The 19,915-nt window shown below is 43.7% G+C and overlaps 1 protein-coding gene across 1 annotated transcript; it reads right to left on the bottom strand.

Annotated features, from left to right (window-relative positions):
* Nucleotides 1-1,227: 1,227 nt before the first annotated feature.
* raf1a (Raf-1 proto-oncogene, serine/threonine kinase a) lies at nucleotides 1,228-16,806 on the bottom strand. The gene is made up of 17 exons (XM_080533687.1): nucleotides 16,455-16,806; nucleotides 13,671-13,900; nucleotides 13,338-13,450; nucleotides 12,932-13,034; nucleotides 12,656-12,813; nucleotides 11,720-11,812; nucleotides 10,363-10,516; nucleotides 9,497-9,521; nucleotides 9,099-9,208; nucleotides 8,702-8,819; nucleotides 8,206-8,290; nucleotides 7,840-8,016; nucleotides 7,353-7,399; nucleotides 6,975-7,093; nucleotides 6,571-6,702; nucleotides 3,838-3,972; nucleotides 1,228-3,512 (listed from the first exon to the last, which is right to left on the bottom strand). The coding sequence occupies exons 2-17, from the start codon at nucleotides 13,872-13,874 to the stop codon at nucleotides 3,372-3,374; spliced, it is 1,914 nt and encodes a 637-aa protein (XP_080389813.1). The 5' UTR covers nucleotides 13,875-13,900; nucleotides 16,455-16,806; the 3' UTR covers nucleotides 1,228-3,371.
* Nucleotides 16,807-19,915: the final 3,109 nt, after the last annotated feature.

Genomic DNA, 19,915 nt, shown 5'->3' with positions numbered 1-19,915 from the left:
ACAAATTATTTTATTAACAACAAAAAAGCAAAGGGTGGCTACTTTGAGGAATCTAAAATATAAGACATATTTAGAGTTATTTCACACTTTTTTGTTAAGTACATCATTCCACATGTGTTCATTCATAGTTTTGATGCCTTCAGTGAGAATCTACAATATAAATAGTCATGAAAATAAAGGAAACACATTGAATGAGAAGGTGTGTCCAAACTTTTGGCCTGTACTGTATATATATATATATATATATATATATATATATATATATATATATATATATATATATATATATATATATATATATATAACAATTGCTTTGCCATGTAAATTACTCCTGTGTCACAGGTTTTCAAAGCTAATATCCCTCCTGTTGAGTAAATAAAAGCAGCTTAATGTTGCCATCTGGTGGTGACTATGTTATACAAACAACATGCTTTATTATTATGCAATATCGGCTGTGATGTTGTATACCCTTCTGTCTGCTGCCTCGTGAACTTCCAAGTGACATTATTGTCATAACATTTTTTCTCCTTCAAAAGTGACATGTGAGAGATGAGAGAAAAAAGTGCAACAAATCAGTGTCAGAATGTTTTTTAATAGCCAGCCAATGCTTAATGCAGTCTTTAGTCAAGCACAGACTGACTGACAGACTGAATGATTGACAGACTGACAGGTTTTGGTGGAGTTTGAGTGCACAGTCTTTAAATGGCTCAACCTTGAGCTGTATTTGTGTTTTGTTTGCGAGTGTTTGTGAGGCTTTCATCGGGGGCATGGGGGAAGGACATCAGCTTAAGGGATCAAACACCCTACTGGGAGTGACTGTGTCCCTGTGTCCATGAGCAACTGTCACCATGCCCGTGGCTGTTCCTGTCCCCCTGGAACCTGTCCTCTGCAGAACACATGCCTCCATCGCCATGTCTCTGAGCACAGAATAGCGTGAGTGTGTGTGTGTGTGTGTGTGTGTGTGTGTGTGTGTGTGTGTGTGTGTGTGAGAGAGGGCCTATGTGTATGTGTGGAGGAGTTTGTGTGTGTTGTATGAGGTGAGCACACACAAGCACAATTGGCAGCGATAGCATAGCATCCCCTGTAAAGATGCTGTTCAAGCAGACAGACACAGACAGACACATCATTATAGTACATCCACCAGGTGGCAGAGTTCTCTAGGTTGGGTCAGAGTTGTATACATTTTTCTATTGATTGTTTTGGTACTGTACTTTTATTTTTGATCCATCTCCGAGGCCTGACTGAAAGCCGAAATAGAAAAGTCATCATCACAGACATCAACACTATACAGAAATATAAGCCAAAGGGGTCAGCAGATGTCTTTGGTCTTGAGTTTCAGTACTTTCGATGACACCAGTGCTATTTTTCCCCATCACAAAGCTTTTTTTGAGACTAGATTTTTTTGGCGTGATTTCAGAGAGGGGTAAAGAAAAAACCCAAATGATCACACTGTGTCATCAGTCCTGTGCTAGGGTCAGATGACCAACAAAGAGGAAAGAAACATCACAACCCAATATTAGGAAATTCATAACATCAGCCCTGTGTCACACAGAATCCACACAAATAGCTACTTGTATTTTTCACTTTGTACTTTGTGGGTACTCTCTCTAGCTGAGTCATGTCAAGTTGTCTTGACCAACAAATTGCACAAGCGCTTTGTTGACATTTTCTTTAATCAAACTGTTTGGTCATGGTAACATTTGTCTTTCCCCGAATTTGGTATATTGTTTTTCCCATGAGCTTGCCAATGGCTGTAGAGCACATAGTGACATTGGCCAATGGTAGAATCTCCCAATGGCGTGTCTGGACTGGTCCCACTGTAAGGTTGCACCATACTGCTACTGCAACAGCAAACATTGCACCCAGCCACAAAGTCTTGCGCATGTACGGGATCCCCACTGAGCAGTAATGCACAGAGAGAGGCAGCAGCATACAGTGTGATGGTTTACATCAGAGACAAGTCTTTCATGCTACTCCCATGGGCCACTGACCCTGAATCACCACCTTCTCTAGGCCTGCTGGTTGTTGTTTACGTTGTGTCAGGTCTCCCACATTAGCCGGTTAGCTCTTTAAAGTGGTGTTGCGATTAACATGTTCTCTGTAAGGATTAACGGTGTGTGAAACAGTATAAGCATGGACCATTAAGGTACGGTTACAGGCACAGCTTTAATGTGATCAGTGATTACACTTTCTTGACCGGTCAAAGGACTGAATACAAACTCCTTATCCCTGAACGATAAACAAGTTTAACTTAATTTTTATTAAAATAACATGGAATAAACATTACCACCGAGTTTACAATAAAATGTTTAACCTCCTGAAAGAGACGTGGCAGACAAATGCAAATTAGATTTCAAATCATTTTAAATATTAAAGAATGCCTGATATCCAGCGTGTGATGACGAACCAGAGTGAAGGCTGATTAAAATGAGCGCCCAACTACTGATCAGGACACTCAAAGCCATGAACCCATCCTCTGGTCCACGGAAACATAACCATCACTTTTGTTAAAATGTGCAAATTAAAATGATTTTTCCTCAATCCCTCATGCTTAACTGTCTGACAGGCTATATTTTTCCAGAATGATAAAAGAAAAAAAAAAGAATAAAAAGCAATTGTATGAAGACGAAGGCAACTGATACTCATTTCATATCTCTATTCCGATCCTATTTAAGACGATGTACAATCAAATACTCTTGTGTGACAGATGGATTGCAAGCTGCTTGTTTTTGATAGTCATAGGAGGTGAAGTCATGTCTTGGTCCAGGCTTCAGTTCCTCTCCGGGCAGGTAAGCATAAGAGGTCCTGTTCATTCGAAAACAAGGACGGATAGACGGACGGACAGAAAGGTGTGCTTCCCGTCTCATCTCGCCTCGTCTCATCTCATCTCATCTCACAACTCGACAGCCGTTTCTCTCAGGCATCTGTGCTCCTGTGTCCCCTTGGTAGGTTGCATTATCACATATTTACACAGTTCACAAACTCAATTCCTACTTTGTACATTGCACCCATATTACCAATGGGGAAGATTAGGCTTCTGTGTCTGAAGAAGAAGAACCTTTGGGTGGTTGGTTCCTACACTGGCCACCAAAGGTACATCCAGCCTAAAGGAAGGAGGCTCTGTGCTCTGACCTCCACATCAGAAGGTTCTCCACTGGCATCGAATCGCATGTTGATCCCCATCCACAGTCACCACGTAGAGGCCTCGTCCTCACTCTCCCTCTCTCTCTCCCTCCCTCCTCTTTCTCAACACCGAAGATATTTGGTGTGTGTGTGTGTATGTGTGTGTGTGTGCTATTGTGGAACAGGAGTAGAGTGGCAGGTTGTCTGTCTGTATGGCGCAGTAGCAGGGAGAGGAGGAGAGGGCAGTGCTAGAACACAGGCAGTCTGGTAGAGGTCAGAGAGAAGGCGTTGATGTCCTCAGTGTGAGAGGCCCTGTGCAGTGAGGGTTCCGAGGTACTGCGGTTGATCTTAGGAAGCGAATGCTGGAGCAACTCGATCGATGACAGGATCTAGAGAAACAGCAGGGAGAAAACGAGAGAGGAACCAATCACGAAGTGAACACTTCCCAGTACATCTGTAGGTCAATGATTAACAAGACAGCTGCTGTGGGCTGGGGTGGTCCAGCGGTCCAGCGCCATAACCTACGGTGCACACAATATGCCCATGTCGACATGGGTTCGAATCCGGCCCATGCCCTTCTGACATACCCTCTCTTCCTTACTTCCTGTCTTCCTTACTTCCTTTACTGTCTCTATCCAATAAAAACTGAAAAGAAATACCCCAAAAAATAACCTTAAAAAAACGAACAAGCCAGCTGGTCAAGCAGTGGTGTACCTGGGGGAACAGTGGCCTTTCGTCCTTCAGCTTCTTGATGCAGTCGGCCACCAGCCTTTTCATGGCTTTGGGTGCACTCTTATAGAGCTTGCTGAGGTCTGGTGACAGGTAGCAGCGGCCCACCATGAAGATGATCTGGGAGAGTGAGACAAGAGACAAGAAGTGAGGTTGCGTTGTCTGTCTGTGGAGGGTGCGTTGTGTCTGTGGAGTGTGCGTTGTGTCTGTGGAGGGTGCGTCGTGTCTGTGGAGGGTGCGTCGTGTCTGTGGAGGGTGCGTCGTGTCTGTGGAGGGTGCGTTGGGGATGTGGAGGGTGCGTCGGGGCTGTGGAGGTCCCAGTGAGTCCACTACTGCATGTTTGCGCACTACTGCTTGTTTGCACAAGACCTATTGCCCTTGTTCTGTACCATACCATACAGTACATCATAACAGTACTTGTACTCTGTGCAATGACAATAAAGTCGATTCTAATCTAATCATGTGTGATTTGAGACAGTTCCATTGTGTGCCTACCAGCCAGGACATCTTTATCACATACAAGCAATCAGTCATATCGGTGGTTCTCGGGGACAGGAGAATCTGAGGACAATGGTAATGGGGTCAATCGTAATGGCAGCTTTAAAGTAGTTATTGTGACCGCTACTTCTAAAAAAGTGTCACTGACTATGGCACTCCGAAACAATGATTACATGGGAGGGAATACAGGGAGACCAATGCCAAAACAACAAACAGACAAGGGGACTGGAGTGCTGTGCCTGCCAGACCTGAAGCGTGATGTGCACACACGCACGCCTAAAATTAGGCCAGTTGCTCCAGGGTGATGCAGTCCCACAATCGTGGGCCTTGGGCCAGGCCCACAAACCTCTCAGACAGTGACCCAGAGCCCCTCTAACCCCCTGGTCAAGTTAGACAGACAGACAGACAGACAGACTGACTGACACACAGACACACACACACACACACACACACACACACACACACACAAACTGCAGCAGGAAGAGACACGCACCCTCCCAGTGACAGTTAGGTCTTTATATATTTGGACTCTGACATAATGTTTTTTATTTTTAGCTGTTTACAAAAACATATTCAAGTTACAGTTATAGAATGAATATGGGCTTGAAGTGCAGACTCTCAGCTTTAATTTGAGGGTATTCACATCCAAATTGGAGGGAGGAATTTTAGGAATTACAGGTCTTGTGGCCCCCTCTTTTGTCCAAAAATAATTGCACAATAGAATCAACAACTGTTTCATGGACAGATCTGGGCTATTCCTTTGTTATTTCTTTATCAGTTAAGCAGGTAAAAGGTCTGAGTGGCATTTGAGCGGCAAAAGTGTGGCATTTGCATTTGGAAACTGTTGCTGTGAACGCACAACATACGGTCAAAGGATCTCTCAATGCAAGTGAAACAGGCCATCCTTAGGCTGCAAAAACAAACAAAGAAATCCATCAGAGAGATAGCAGGAACATGAGTGGCCAAATCAACAGTTTGGTACATTCTGAGAAAACAAACGCACTGGTGAGCTCGGCACCACAAAAAGGCCTGGACATCCACGGAAGACTACCATGGTGGATGATCGCAGGATCCTTTATGTGGTAAAGAAAAACCCCTTCAAAACATCCAGCCATGTGAAGAACAGTCTCCAGGAGGTAGGCATATCATTATCCGAGTCTACCATAAAGAGAGGACTTCACAAGAGCAAACACAGAGGGTTCACCACAAGGTGCAAACCACTCGTAAGTCTCAAGAATAGAAACACCAGATTAGACTTAGCCAAAAAACATCTAAAAAAGCCAGCCTGGTTCTGGAACAGCATTCTTCCGACAGATGAACCTGTACCAGGCGTGGAGCGGCTCATGATCCGAAGCATACCTGTTAAACAGGGTGGAGGCAGTTTGATGGAATAGGCATGCATGGCTTCCAATGGCACTGGGTCACTAGTGTTTGTTGATGATGTGACAGAAAAACATCAGCAGACGGATGAAGTCTGAAGTATTAAGTGATATACTGCCTGCTCAGATTCAGCATAGTTGATTGGACGGCGCTTCACAGTACAGATGGACAATGACCCAAAACATACTGCGAAAGCAACCCAGGTTTTTAAGGCAAAGAAGTGGAATATTCCGCAATGGCCAAGTCAATCACCTGATCTCAACCCAAACAAGAATGCACCCCACTTGCTGAAGACAAAACTTAAGGCAGAAAGACCCACGAACAAACAACAACTGAAGACAGCTGCAGTAAAGGCCTGGCAAAGGACATCACAAAGGAGGAAACCCAGCATTTGACGATGTCCATGGGTTCCAGACTTCAGGCAGTCATTGCCTGCAAAGGATTCTTGACGGCAAGTATTAAAAATGAACATTTTATTTATGATTATGTTAATTCGTCCAATTACATTTGAGCCCCTGAAAATTGGGGACTGTGTATAAAAATGGTTCCAATTCCTAAATGTTTTTGTTCAACCCCTTGAATTACAGCTGAAAGTCTGCACTTCAATCGCATCTCGATTGTTTCATTTCAAAACCATTTGTGGTGGCGTACAGAGACTAAATTATGGGAATTATGTTGGACAGTGTCACTGTCCAAATATTTCCGGACCTAACTCTATTTGATTTGCCATAACTCAACAAGGCTTGACGGGTCTGGGGCCTGTAGATCTGACAGCAGTGGTGATACAGAGAAATGGCATTGGTTCTGAGGTGGTTCTTTTGGCTGCATGGCACGGCTTACCTGGTCTCTGTTTGCTATCTGGGAGTATGGAAGCTCCCCTGTCATCAGCTCATACAGAACAACGCCATAGGCATACACGTCTGACTGGAAACTGTACGGGTTGTTATCCTGCATTCGGATGACTTCAGGAGCCTGAGGAGAGTGAGGAAAGAAAAAAAGACATGTTTCTCAAATCTTGGGGCCATAATCTCTCTATTATAAGTGGGACTAAATGGCCATCTCTAGGACCCAATGGTCATCTCTCACAGCGAGTATTATTCACCAACAGTAAATAATGAAGTTCCACAGATATAAAGACGTTCGCTTACTCTCGTTCCCTCAGTCCCAACCAACACTGTTACTGTATCCACACACACAGACACAGACACAGACACACAGAAACACACACAGCTCTTCCTACTGACCATCCACAGTATGGACCCAGAGGGCTGCTCCACCTGGTGAGACCCGCTCCACCGGGCTTTGACCGTGGCCAGACCAAAGTCCCCGATCTTCACCGTCAGGAGCTCGTGCAGGAAGATATCTACACGCTAACGTCAAGGAAGCAGAGCTACTGGATGACAGAGACGCACTACTGCTGGAACAAACCCATCCCTGGTTCCATACAGCATGTGAGTTTCATTCCAACACACTCTCTCATTCTCTCTCTCTCTCTCGCACACACAAAACACACGCACGCACGCACACACACACACACGCACACACGCACACACACACAAACACACAAACACTTCTCTTTTCGGTATTGTCCTACAACACTGCACGGTTGAAGAAAAGGATACTGTTTGACTTCATGTCACGGTGGATGATGTTCTTTGCGTGCAAGTAGCTGGTGGAAGAAATGCAATCGTGATTAACTTCGGAGACGTTGTGTTTACATTACATGTGAAGCATTGACATCCATTCCAGTGGAAACTTCTGAAAGTTCTGGTGAGGACTCCCTCCATGCCCTGTGCCCTTTGTAGATGTATCATTTACTGTGCATGTGAAGCACCTGAATGTGAATACACTACTGTTGTCACTTTTTTATGACTATATTATTATATTGTTTTACGGATTGTGGATTGCTGTCGACGGTTGTTGAGCGAGGAGCAAGATCCCAAAGCATTTCACTATGTCAATAGGGCGTCAATGTCAATGCGATGTACGTGACAAATACAATTTGACTCGGTTTTGGGGGGGGGGATTTGATCGACATCCATGCTAGTGGAAAGTGGCCCGGCATCCCTTTAAGGCTAGAGGCGGTCTAAAGCTGTGGTGAGGACTCACTCCATGCCCTGGGCGGTCTGCCTGGCGATGTCAATGAGCTGCAACATCTGGAAGTTGGTCTCCTGGACGTGGAGGTGTTTGTAGAGGCTGTTACCGTCACACCACTGGGTTACTATGGCCAGGTTGTCCTTCGTCATGTAGCCCATGAACAACAGGATGTTGACATGTCGGGTCTTCCTGCAGCCAGAAAGAGGAAGAGGAAATCGACCACAACAAAGATAATCAGATAACGACCTCTGCACGGAGACGAAGCACCACTAACTCATGCGCACGTCTGTCTGCTGCGGCTCTTCGGCTCTGTCGTGATGAACATCCTGGAGGAGGAAACTTGGTCACCGCAGCCATCCCTTGTGTTTTATCTCTTACCTCAGGACCGCCACCTCGTTACGGAAGGCCTGGAACTGCTCTGGCGTGGGGTCCATCACCTTCAGGATCTTCACGGCCACGTCGCCTGCAGGAGCCAAACAAGTTAGGCTCAAGAGCTACGCTAGCTACCTGCAGGAGCCAAACAAGTTAGGCTAAAGAGCTACGCTGCTAAGCGGCTCCAAGCCACAGCCTCGTGTATCATCCCCATCACCCCCTGTACAGTTTCTCTACTATAAATATATATATTTTAAACATTTAAAATAAAATGTGTAAAAGTTATTGTTCCTTCTTCTAGCATGGTAACTGCCAATGGCCCCATGTCATTGCATAGATGACTTATTTTTTCTTTCTTTTTTTACGATGACTGATAATAGATTATCACTTACTTAGACAAACGTATTTGTTGTAAGTCGCTTTGCAAAAAGGCGTCTGCTAAATGTCTAAAATGTAAATATGACAGTTCTACAAGCCTTCACATAGAGGAAGCATTGCTCACCGTGCCATTTCCCTTTGTATACTGTTCCAAAGGAGCCGGAGCCGATGCAAGAGTGTAGAACCACCTCACTGGCCTCTATCTCCCAGTAGTAATTGGAGTCACGTTTGTCCCTGGGCCTCTGCAGGTAAACAGTTAAAATCATCCTGAGTTCTTGAGAAAGACAGCAAAAGTGACAAGCAAACACAATACAGTACTCTTATCCAGGGCAAAGTATGTGTACACGACACACACACACAGACACAGACACAGACACAGACACAGACACAGAGACAGACACACACACACACACACACACACACACACACACACAGACACGCAGACACACACAGACACACACAGACACACACAGACACATACAGACACATACAGACAGACACACACCCACAGTATGACGTACGATTTTGTGTTTCTCCTGAGTGTTGAAGGACGGAGCCCTCTCTCGTTGGGCAGGTGCTGGGGTTTTGGACTGGGACCAGCCCGTGGGGCTTGGGCTGGGAGAACTCCCCCCTAGGAAGGGGAAATGGTCCAACGTCATTTAGCATGCTAAGTTCTGGGAAAAAGTGTCCTTGTGGTATTTAATGCATGTTAGTTTTTCCTGTAAATGTTCCTCTGTGGCTCAGTTGGTAGAGCGTTGCGTCAGCTAAATGGCACATTATATATATATATATATATTATTATTATTATTATTATCATGTTTAGCAGAAACGGAGCTACCAAGGCAGTGTTAGTTAGGAGTGTTATATGGAAATGAATACTAAATAAGCAGGGTTTTCCCAGCATTATGGATCAACTTACCCGAGTCATGACCGCGCATTGCATCCTGAAAAAAAATCAAAAACAGGAGGAAAATGCACAGTCAGATTTGACAAATAACAAAACAGCAGCCAGTCATTCAACCGGCGTCTACCAATTATCCACTTGGAATGGTGAAAAACCGTGAAATGACGTGGATAGTCCACGTTGGCATGCCATCATGTTGCTTGTCACACAGCACTCAGCGCCTCCGCCTCCTAACCTTGTCCTTCTCTGGGCTCTCTGATGCCGCCTCAACAAAAGAGGTGGAGAAGCGAATAATACCTACTCTCCTCTTCAACCAGAACCTCCGGCACCAGGAGCTAGGAGAGGCATTCAGGCAGTCTAGCTACTCCCCACCACAGCACCACACAACAGGACATTCACCACAGGGAGGGAAAGGGAGACACAGTGAAGGAGAGGAAAGGAAAGGAAAGGAGGAGGGGCAGGAGAGTGAGCTACCCGTGTGTCCATTAAAAAAGAAAAAGAAAAGGTGCATTCATAATGGGACCATTAGGCACAGTGTTACAATTCTAATTGTATTAAAGTACTTTTGGTACTTCGATGGTGATCAGAAATGAACAACTAAGTGCAGTATAGAATAGTTGAAAGGAGAATAGTCATAAGATAATTGAAGGTATCACACTGCAAATCAATCTGTACCCAATCCAGGTTGGGTTACTTAATTGAGAGAGAGAGAGAGGGAGAGGGAAGGAGAGAGAGAGATGGGCAGAAGTGCGCCAGTGGAGGATGGTTGGGATTCTTGGTGTGTAAGAGGGGCAGATCAGTCTTGGGCAGGTGGTTATTTTAAGAGAGGGCTGCCTAGACCACCAGGACTATCCTGGGGGGCCTGTATGGTGTGCTGTTACCTCGATCATGCTGCTGTCGACGGGCATGGTGGTGCTGACCATGTGGACGTTGGGAGTTGAGGTGGAGCGTTGTCTATGGGACAGAGCGCCCCCTGTGGATGGGTAGGGAGCAGTGTAGTTGAAGGCGTGAGGGGTTGAGTAGCGGTGCAGAGAGCTGGAGGCAAAAACAAGCAGGGCCAACATGAGAAATACAGTCACTGAACACAACTCACCAAAGCAGAATCTAAAATCAATGTACATCATCTAAAATGCCGTTGAACTAAATGTGTTGTCCTAACAGTAATTTCATTAACAGTTCTGACACATTATACACGTGTATAGCAACTTTAAATCAGTCACACGTGGGTGTGGTGGGATAGCAGCTTGTGGGTTTCATTTCTGCCATTTTGTGTAATTTTTCCCAGGCACACACCCCCCACAATATGACACAGTCAGACGCCAGTTTCTGTTTTAGGCGGTGAGAGTTTGGCACCATCTCACCATCTATCTATAACTCAAGAAGAAGTAACTTTTGCCAGAATAAGTATGGTCGATTAAGTTCAGGAAGACGTCCAGATTATACAAAGTTCAATGGTAAGACCTGTTTTCTAGGGAAGTGTTGCCAAGTGCCAAGTATTGGCTAAGAAGTTACAATGCTGACAAGTCAAAGTCGGTATAAATCTCAAAACAATCCGCATAATTCAACCCACAGAGCAGACTATAACACCCCAGAATCTTGAATGGAGGCGTTTGATTTTTGCTATTATGGGAGATGGAAGTTGACCACAGTAAAAGGCTGTGCTGATGTTGGTCTTGGTTGATTGCTACAGAGTGGACGGCGATTGTGCTGCGCCCGTGCTGTGAATGTGGGACTCCATTTGAGTGAGCAGGGCCGATATTACACCACACTTCAGTCCCTGTGTTGTACACTCCATGAGTATAATTCCCCTTTCTGGCAAAGCAGGACTTTGTTTCAAAAGAGCAATGGAGATTGCCCTGCACGGAACAACTCTGTACATAATACTGTGAGAGAGCTCATTTGGCAGCTATCAGAGTGCTTTTAAATGGTTATAAGTGCTCCTGAAACAACAGTCTCTTTTCACGCCTCTGGTTACATCAGCCGCCTGGACTGGTGAACCTGCCTAAAGCCGAAGACCTAATCAAAAGCGGGAATTAAATTCAGTTTAAGGCCAAGGTTAAGGTGCTTTACTGCTTCCTGCTGCCTCAGCTCAGGCATGACAACTAAACTAATCTTACAGTGGTCTGCTGTTACTGCGGCAACGACGCCTCACGTTACCTAAACAGCAGCCAGTGGGAACCAGCGTTTACCCAGGGGTCTGGTGAGGCCAGGCTAGGAGGAGGGTGTGGGGGGCCTTACCTGGTGGGGAATCGGGACAAGGATTCTCTCATTCGCCGAGACGTCAGAGGGGGAAGAGATGGACCACCGCTTTCACCTGATATAGGGAACAACCTAGAGATAGAGACAGAGAGAGAGAGAGAGAGATAGAGACACACAGAGAGAGAGAGAGAGAGAGAGACAGACAGACAGACAGAGCGACAGAGAGAGAGAGAGAGAGACAGAGAGAGAGACAGAGAGAGAGAGAGAGAGACACAGACAGAGAGAGAGACAGAGAGAGAGAGAGAGAGAGAGACAGAGAGAGAGAGAGAGACAGAGAGAGAGAGAGAGAGAGAGACAGAGAGAGAGACAGAGAGAGAGAGAGACAGAGAGAGAGAGACAGAGAGAGAGAGACAGAGAGAGAGAGAGAGAGACAGAGAGAGAGAGAGAGAGAGAGAGAGAGAGAGAGAGAGAGTCTGTGTGTTTATATGGTGGGAAACAACGACCAGCTTGACATTCTGAGAAACAAAGATACTTGAAGGGTACAAAGAGGTACGATAAAAGCCCCACGGGAACATAATCTCTTCATTGTCACTGATATCCATCTACAGCTTGTTGTTAGGTCTGCATGCAAAATGATGCTCTACGCTCAGTGCAAGTATGCAAAGCCTATGTGCATGAGCTGGGACGACGCTAGTCAAGCAGACGAACCGCACAGATTCAAAAGGCCGCTTCCCTCCTCTTACCCTGACATGGTTTGGCAATGCAGTTGGCACAATGCAGTTAATACATGCTCATTCATCATCATGTTGAATTGAATTCATCTTTAACTATTCCCATTCTTTGAATGTCCTTTATACTGTTCATTTCCCCCCAATGCAATATTCCTACATTTTCCTGAATTCAAATGATTGAATAAAAACAGTTAGGTGTCAGAAGTCATTTGATCCTTTGCTCTGTGCTACAGGGGAGACTTACAGGAGCTGTCTGATGTTGCTCCAGTCCACACACATCGTGGGCACTTTGGTGCTGCAATGCTCATGGAATTTGTAGCCGCATGTTTGGCACCGGAAACCGTTCAAAAGAAACTTCTGGCATATATCGCAGAAGGCCAATTTGAGAAATGTTTTCCGAACCTGGGGGGTGAGAGGGGAGAACAAAGTGTTTATTTACTTTCCAGGCAGTGCTTAATGGCACTTTGGCTGTTGTGAGTGAGTGGTATGAATGACTGGACAAATTATTTCAGGCACTCACAAAATTGTGCGTCGTCAAGGGTACATGGTCTAAGACTTCCACCAGCAGTTCTTCCCCAATCAGCGAGGTAGGGTCAGTGTTCCAATCCATACGGGACTTTTTACTGTTAGGAATAAAAAAAAGAGACATTCAGTGAGGAAAGAAAAAAACACACTTGTTTTTGATACTTTGAGGACCGACTGTACAATAACATCCCTCTGATCCAAACCCCCTCCTCTCCTCTCCTCTCCTCTCCTCTCCTCTCCCCTCCCCTCCCCCCTTCTCCTCTCCTCTCCTCCCCTCCCCTCCCCCCTTCTCCTCTCCTCTCCTCTCCTCTCCCCTCCTCTCCCCTCCTCTCCTCTCCCCTCCCCTCCCCTCCTCTCCCCTCCCCTCCATTCCCCTCCTCTCCTCTCTAGCCAGGGCTCACCTCCTCTGTCCAGGGTGCAGACGGAAGACAGCGCAGCATTCAGGCTGAAGGCCACGCACTTTCAGGGCCTTGATCAGGCAGCTGTGCAACGTCATACCTGGCTTCACATTCACCTGGGGGGTGGGGGGGGGGCATAAACAAACACACACACAACTGTATTAACACACTCATTAGTTTTTAATTCACGTCACGTCTGGGATATTTGGATGCTGGGATGTTTAGGCAGACTGTACTTAAATGGCAGCCGTAAGCGGTCTCCTGGAGCGTGCTTACATCTCTCTCTCTGTCTCTCCTCCTGTGTGTGTATGTGTGTGTGTGTGTGTGTACACTGACCACAGTTCGCTGCTGGTTGGGGAGGTAAACCCGGATGGTGCCGCTCGTCTTGGAGTCTGGGATCTTGCTGTCGTCTGAGGAGCGCCGGCGCTGGTAGGGGAAGCCCTGGACCATGGTGGGCGAGAGGCAGGGGCCCTCAAACACAGAGTCCTTCATGCCAAAGCCGTTGCTAATGGTCTTCCACGCTCCCTGGAGGTGCTCCATTAGCAAAAGCAAGTGCTCTCAATGGTCTGTGACAGGGGGGGAGAGAGAGAGGGAGTTTCAGCCAGCTAGTTTGGACAGCTTTTCCTAATGGACTCTTCTGTTATCGATAACCCTTCATCTCTGCACAGCCGAAATTTGTCGATTTACACGTGACCCAAATAATGTTTTGTGGTAAGGACGATATTAAAATGATATTAAAATGCAACCAAAGTATTACATATACTGTAAACACAGCAAACTGTCTACCATCAGAATCCCAATGATTACTGGCATTCATTTGGCAACGCTTTGTGCTTATATTATTGGGCTCAGTGGCCAAAAATCACAACCTTTGTTTTCCTTAGACGGTCCCATTGTTCTATAACCTACAATCTCAGAGCTAAACCTCAAATGAACTTGCTGCATGCATATATATATAATACAGACATAGCTTTCCAGAGTGAAAGTAACAGCTTGCAGTTTTCCCCCAACCCACTCAGTGTGGAGGATGGACACAAACTAATCCACTCTGTCCTGGAGAATCTCAGGCCACACCAGAGTTCAACCCTGTTATTTACAGTATGTGCTTCCAACAGATGTTTTCGTCTGCAGACAGAGACAGTTCAGAAGTCTTCTAAGACTTTAAGACATTGAATGTGAATGTGAACTATGAAGATATGTGCACATTGGTACTCACATTTTGTTGAGAGCAAGACATGGTGAAAAGGTTAACGGGTTGTTTCAGGATAACAAAAAAACTATGGAAGTGATGGGGCCTCAAAAATGTTTGCCAACATTTGTGGTGGCCAAATCAACTCAAAGCAACTTCTAACCATGTCACAGACTTAATTTGAGGTGATTGTGGCCACACATGCTGAACTTTTTAAAGTTAGTACTGGCTATTTAAACAACTCTGAACCACGTAGTAAAGTTTCCCCTGGCCCATACACGTCTTTCAAGGTAAGGAACCACCTGACTATGAGTTGAAAGACTGTGCACCAACCCTTTAACCATAACAGTCAGTTTTGCTCCAAAATCAGACCGTACACCAAATGAGTACAAATCTTCACTGTTAGTCACTATTTTATACTACATGCAAATACAAAATACCTGATGACTATAGAATAAAAGAGAACAGTTGATAAAGTTAATGATTTCAAGAACCTATTTACTACATACGGCTCCCAAGTCTGTTATGTTTTCAAGTGCCACACAAACACTGTATATATGTCTGTAGGTTCGGCCTTGTCTCTCTCCTCTTTCTCTCTCACTTCTGTGAAGGCAGAACTTTACACAAAGAACAGCTACTATTGCAGAGATGATTGACTATAGTAGTAAACTTTAACCCCACTAGGTTCACATCACACAACACACAAGCAAGCGCTTATTCAAAGCCATACCAGACATTGTGTAGTTGCGCCCACCAAGCCCCAAAAGTTGTGTTCAAATATAATCTATCCAGGAAGTGGCAACACCAGCCACAGTTCCAACGCAACAGCATTTTCGCAGAATCCCTATAAGCAGGCTTTGGCACTTCTCATTCATACTCCTCTTGCTTCACACATACCTGACCTAATTTGATCAGCCTGACAAAAGTGTATTGCAACAAAGTGTTGACAATATCATAGAAGGATATTCATCATTACAAACACAAACAGAGTCAAAGATTATTCCAAAAATATCACTGCATTTGACTATAGCCTAACTTGGTATAATCAAACACACATGGACTTAGACATGGAGTTTAGACAGCGGACTAGAGTGACAATATGCATTAAAATGGCCAACTCTGCAAGTAGAATAACTGGTCATCAGGACACATGATGATGTTTTGGGAAAGAACACCTGCCTTGAAGACAAGTTGTGTCCCAGTTGCCTATTGAATGACTACAATAGCCTACAAGGTTTGCAGCAAATGTACTTTTGCGCAACGTTGACGCTCCTGAACATACCCGAGGTGGGACGAATGCAAACAATGCACTCTGATGTAATCACACAATCAGTTAATCAATTATACACAAACATTCGAATGTCAAATGTATCAATTTAGGCCTAATGATTATGGACAAAGTGATTCCCCTGGTCACCATGCATTAGTACCTTTAGCCTACTTCATGTTTCTGTTAACTTCTATCATCAACAAAAACGTTTTAGCAGCCTCAAAAGGATATAAATACAACTCACAATTATAAGAATTGTGTTCAAAAGGAAAGTTCTGCATATGGCCTTCCCTTGCAAGAATATTCGTGTGGGAGAAACGCGAATACGCTACCGGTATAATTGACTGCATTCTTATAGGCCTATCATTGACTAAATTAACTCCACTTTTGTTTTATTGTGATTGTACCACAAAACAATTGCTTCTCGGTCTTGTATGACAGTACGCTATGTCTCAGGCCCTTTTCCGTCGGATCCAAACTACTAACTACATGAAGTGAACTTCACACACACAGCTTTCTGATTTCCCCGTTTATTTTAATAATCGTTCAAAATACTTGTCAACCTACTGCGACAGATCTGGCGGAACACAGATACAATATCGACAACAAAGTTTGTGCAGAATTGATGATAGCATAGCACACTGTCAGAGGAACTACTTACCAAGACGAGTTAGAAAAGTTCAGCTCCGCCATAACTTGAGGAAAAAGTGGCGTTGGTGACATCATCATATTTGCAAGAAAAAAGCACAGCGGCGTGAGATCAATCCGAATGTGGCACCCGGACAGTTACTATGTATCAACTCCGACGTAACCATGCCTTTGTGTGCTGTTTGAGAGCAAAATACAGGTGTAAAAACTACACTCAATCAATAATAATCCCTCTTTAAAAAGTTATTTCGGTTCGGGATCCATGAATGAACAAATCTAAGGACAAAGTTCCCAAAGAAAGTGACATGTGAAGGACACTCTGACTCTTCAGACTTATCCGATTAAATCGCTGATTACAAATTAAAGAGTTGTTGTAAAGTTATGTTGGCATACCGATCAATATTGACGGCGATATGCAGAGAAGGTGAAAGGGTTTGAGTTCGTGTCGTGCGACTGCCTGACGCCAGGGATTGAAACAGGATCCTGCACTTTTGCAACCATACTGACCGTACACACTGCGCAATCATAAGGACACAACTCTGAACACACCCACTCAGATACTATGACACTGTATGTTATATTATTATTATTATTATTTAAAGACTTTTTCATGCACTTTTTCAGTATTTTTGCATTCATCATGAATGCAAAAATACTGAAAAAGTGCATGAAAAATAATTATTATTATTATAAAAAATAAAAATAAAAAAAGTGCATGAAAAATAATAATAATAATTATTATTATTATTTAATGACTTTTTCATGCACTTTTTCAGTATTTTTGCATTCATGAATGCAAAAATACTGAAAAAGTGCATGAAAAAGTCTTTAAATAATAATAATAATAATATCAGACCACTTATGAGGCGGGTTGAGCGCTGACAGCACACATGTAACAACATATAGCTAATCTGGGGTGAGTCAGCCCAATCATTATCATTAAATTACAGAAAATCTATATTTAATTTTTTAAACAATATCTTAAATGTATTCCTTTAGGCCTATAGTGGTTGTAAACCATCAACGCTTTATCATTTGCACTAGAATGTAGGTCTTTACAAACAGATATTAATGATTCTCCATGAAAATATATATATTTTTAAAAATATTTTATTTTTCAATAGGCTACTCTATAGGATGCTGCATCATGCTTATGCCCAGAGTGCCAGAACGGCCAATCCATAGAAAAACATCCCAAGTACACCATCATCTGGAGAAAAGGAGGCAGTGCTTTACTTCAGTGTATTGGTGTATCTTAGTTTTAATACATTTTGTATAAAGAGTCAACTATTAAATTAAACCAATGGGTAACATAAGTCACTTATAGTAACTACCATATCCCCACTTTACATCTTCTGAGGCTCAGGTTTTCTTTGAGAGCCATGCACATAAGATTTTTGGTGATTTCAAATGATTAAATGTACCCCTTGATTTGAAATAATATGACCTTATGGCTGTTTAATAGCCTAATTGAAGATGAGTAAAACTGTTGTACTCTATCATAACCATTCCTTAAACACTATATAAATACAAATCAAGTGCTATTTGCATGTGAAGATATCATGAGATGCACTTGCCCCTAACCCTTTTTTGTTGATGGTCAACTCCAGAGAACCTTGAGAGTAGTATGCACACATTTGCAGAGTATTTCACAGCACACGGCAGCACATGACATGCATATAATGATCTATCCTTTTATCAAACCTGCCACTCACCATTTGTTCATCCTCTCCCCCATGGGACTCCAGGCTGAGGTAACTATGAATGATGACATTGGGGAGGATTTTCTCACCAAGGCAGATTTTCCACGAGAAGATAAGTCAAACGCCTTTGTTGTACTGCAGAGTTGCACTCTTCACCAACACTCCAGACGACTTTTCTTGATTGCATTGGCACATGATTGTGCAAGGCAGAGGACATTCTCATCCCAGTGCTCTTGTCATCACTGCTGCATGTCATGATATCTCAGTCTTGTCAAAATGCTCTCCATTTCCCACCATCTGTTTGACTTCTCCATTGCAGCAGTAACCTCGGAAAATGTAAATCCACACTGAATGCCAGGAAATACTAATGTAAACACTTTGCTTGGAACCTAGATAGAGAATGAGGGCAGGGCTCTGTCACTGTACAGTTTTAAGGTGCTCCATTAGGCGTGCAGCCTCACCATCTTGCACAATCAGCTGCAGGGTTGAAAGGAAATTAGGATACCAATGTCATGGGAACATTTTCATGCATAGATGTCGATCAAACCAAATTGATGCCATTTCATCATATAACCTCTATATGAACAATGCAATAATAGAGGACCACATGGGTTAATGGGGTGAGAAATTGTGCTCCCTTTATGTGCCTGACTATGCAGGCCTCCTTAAGAGTAGGATGATTGCATCTTTCCCACTTATTGATCCGTCCGCACTCAGAGCAGTTAGCTGAAATGCTTAGCCTCCATGATTCAGAGTAATGTCTATCTCCCTGATCAACACTGTGTCCATGATGCAAATTCTGTGCGGAACAGGATGGGTCAGTTCGGATCAGCATTCCTTATTAGAATCACCCATCTGCGTTGCATTAAGTTATTTCCAATGAGTAGGCTACAAATGATGGGGGTTATTGTTAATTTCAATGTTTCAATGTTTATCATAAAGGCTATAAGGTCTTTTAATGTTTTATGCAGAAACAATGTAAAATATCCAGTCATTTCCCCCCAAATCGGGGACAGGACTATGGATCGGTCTCTGTCCATTCGTATGTAACAGGCATTATCTCCGACACCACTGGGACAATTCTTACGAAATTTGGGTGAATGATGCGTTTTACCATACAGATGGGGCATTTCAACATTACACAGATTATTTCTAAAGAGTGAAGTCCGAAACCATTAAATTAAAAATCTGTAGATTTGACTCAATGTTTACTGTACACTTGTTTAAATAGGCTAATGAAATGTCTTTTATTAAATTAAATAAGTATGAAGAATGAAAAATAGGCTTTATTTCAATGAATAGGCTACGTTATTCCATAATGATACAACTATCTGACTGTCTAACCAAAACCCTCAGGACTTTTAACTCAACGTTATGTTTGTTTTTGTTATCAAGGACGTTGTAAACAATTTTTTTGCTTCAAATTATGTTTAAACAATGTTATGATGCTTTCATGTAATGCCATTCCTCGAGCACTAACACAGATATAGAAATCAAAAGCTATTTGCATGCGAGAATGTATGGAATTTGACATTGACATTTGACATTACGCATGACGTGTACAGACCTGAATTCATCACATTTGAGTGTGGCTTTTATACCAAAAAAGACAAGTATATAGTTTTGACCCAAGTGGTGTTGGGGGCGGGACATGCTTGCTAGTTCTGTTCAATGATTCGCCAATTAATGGAGGCGGTGTCCAGATTCGCTCGTTTCCCATTGGTTGTAACCAAAGACCATGCCCAAGTTCTGCGATCATTCTGACTGGATA

This window comes from Nansenia antarctica, assembly GCF_963989245.1.
Source record: "Nansenia antarctica genome assembly, chromosome: 6".
NCBI classification, from domain to species: domain Eukaryota; kingdom Metazoa; phylum Chordata; class Actinopteri; order Argentiniformes; family Microstomatidae; genus Nansenia; species Nansenia antarctica.
This window is presented reverse-complemented; position numbering and strand designations above follow the sequence as displayed.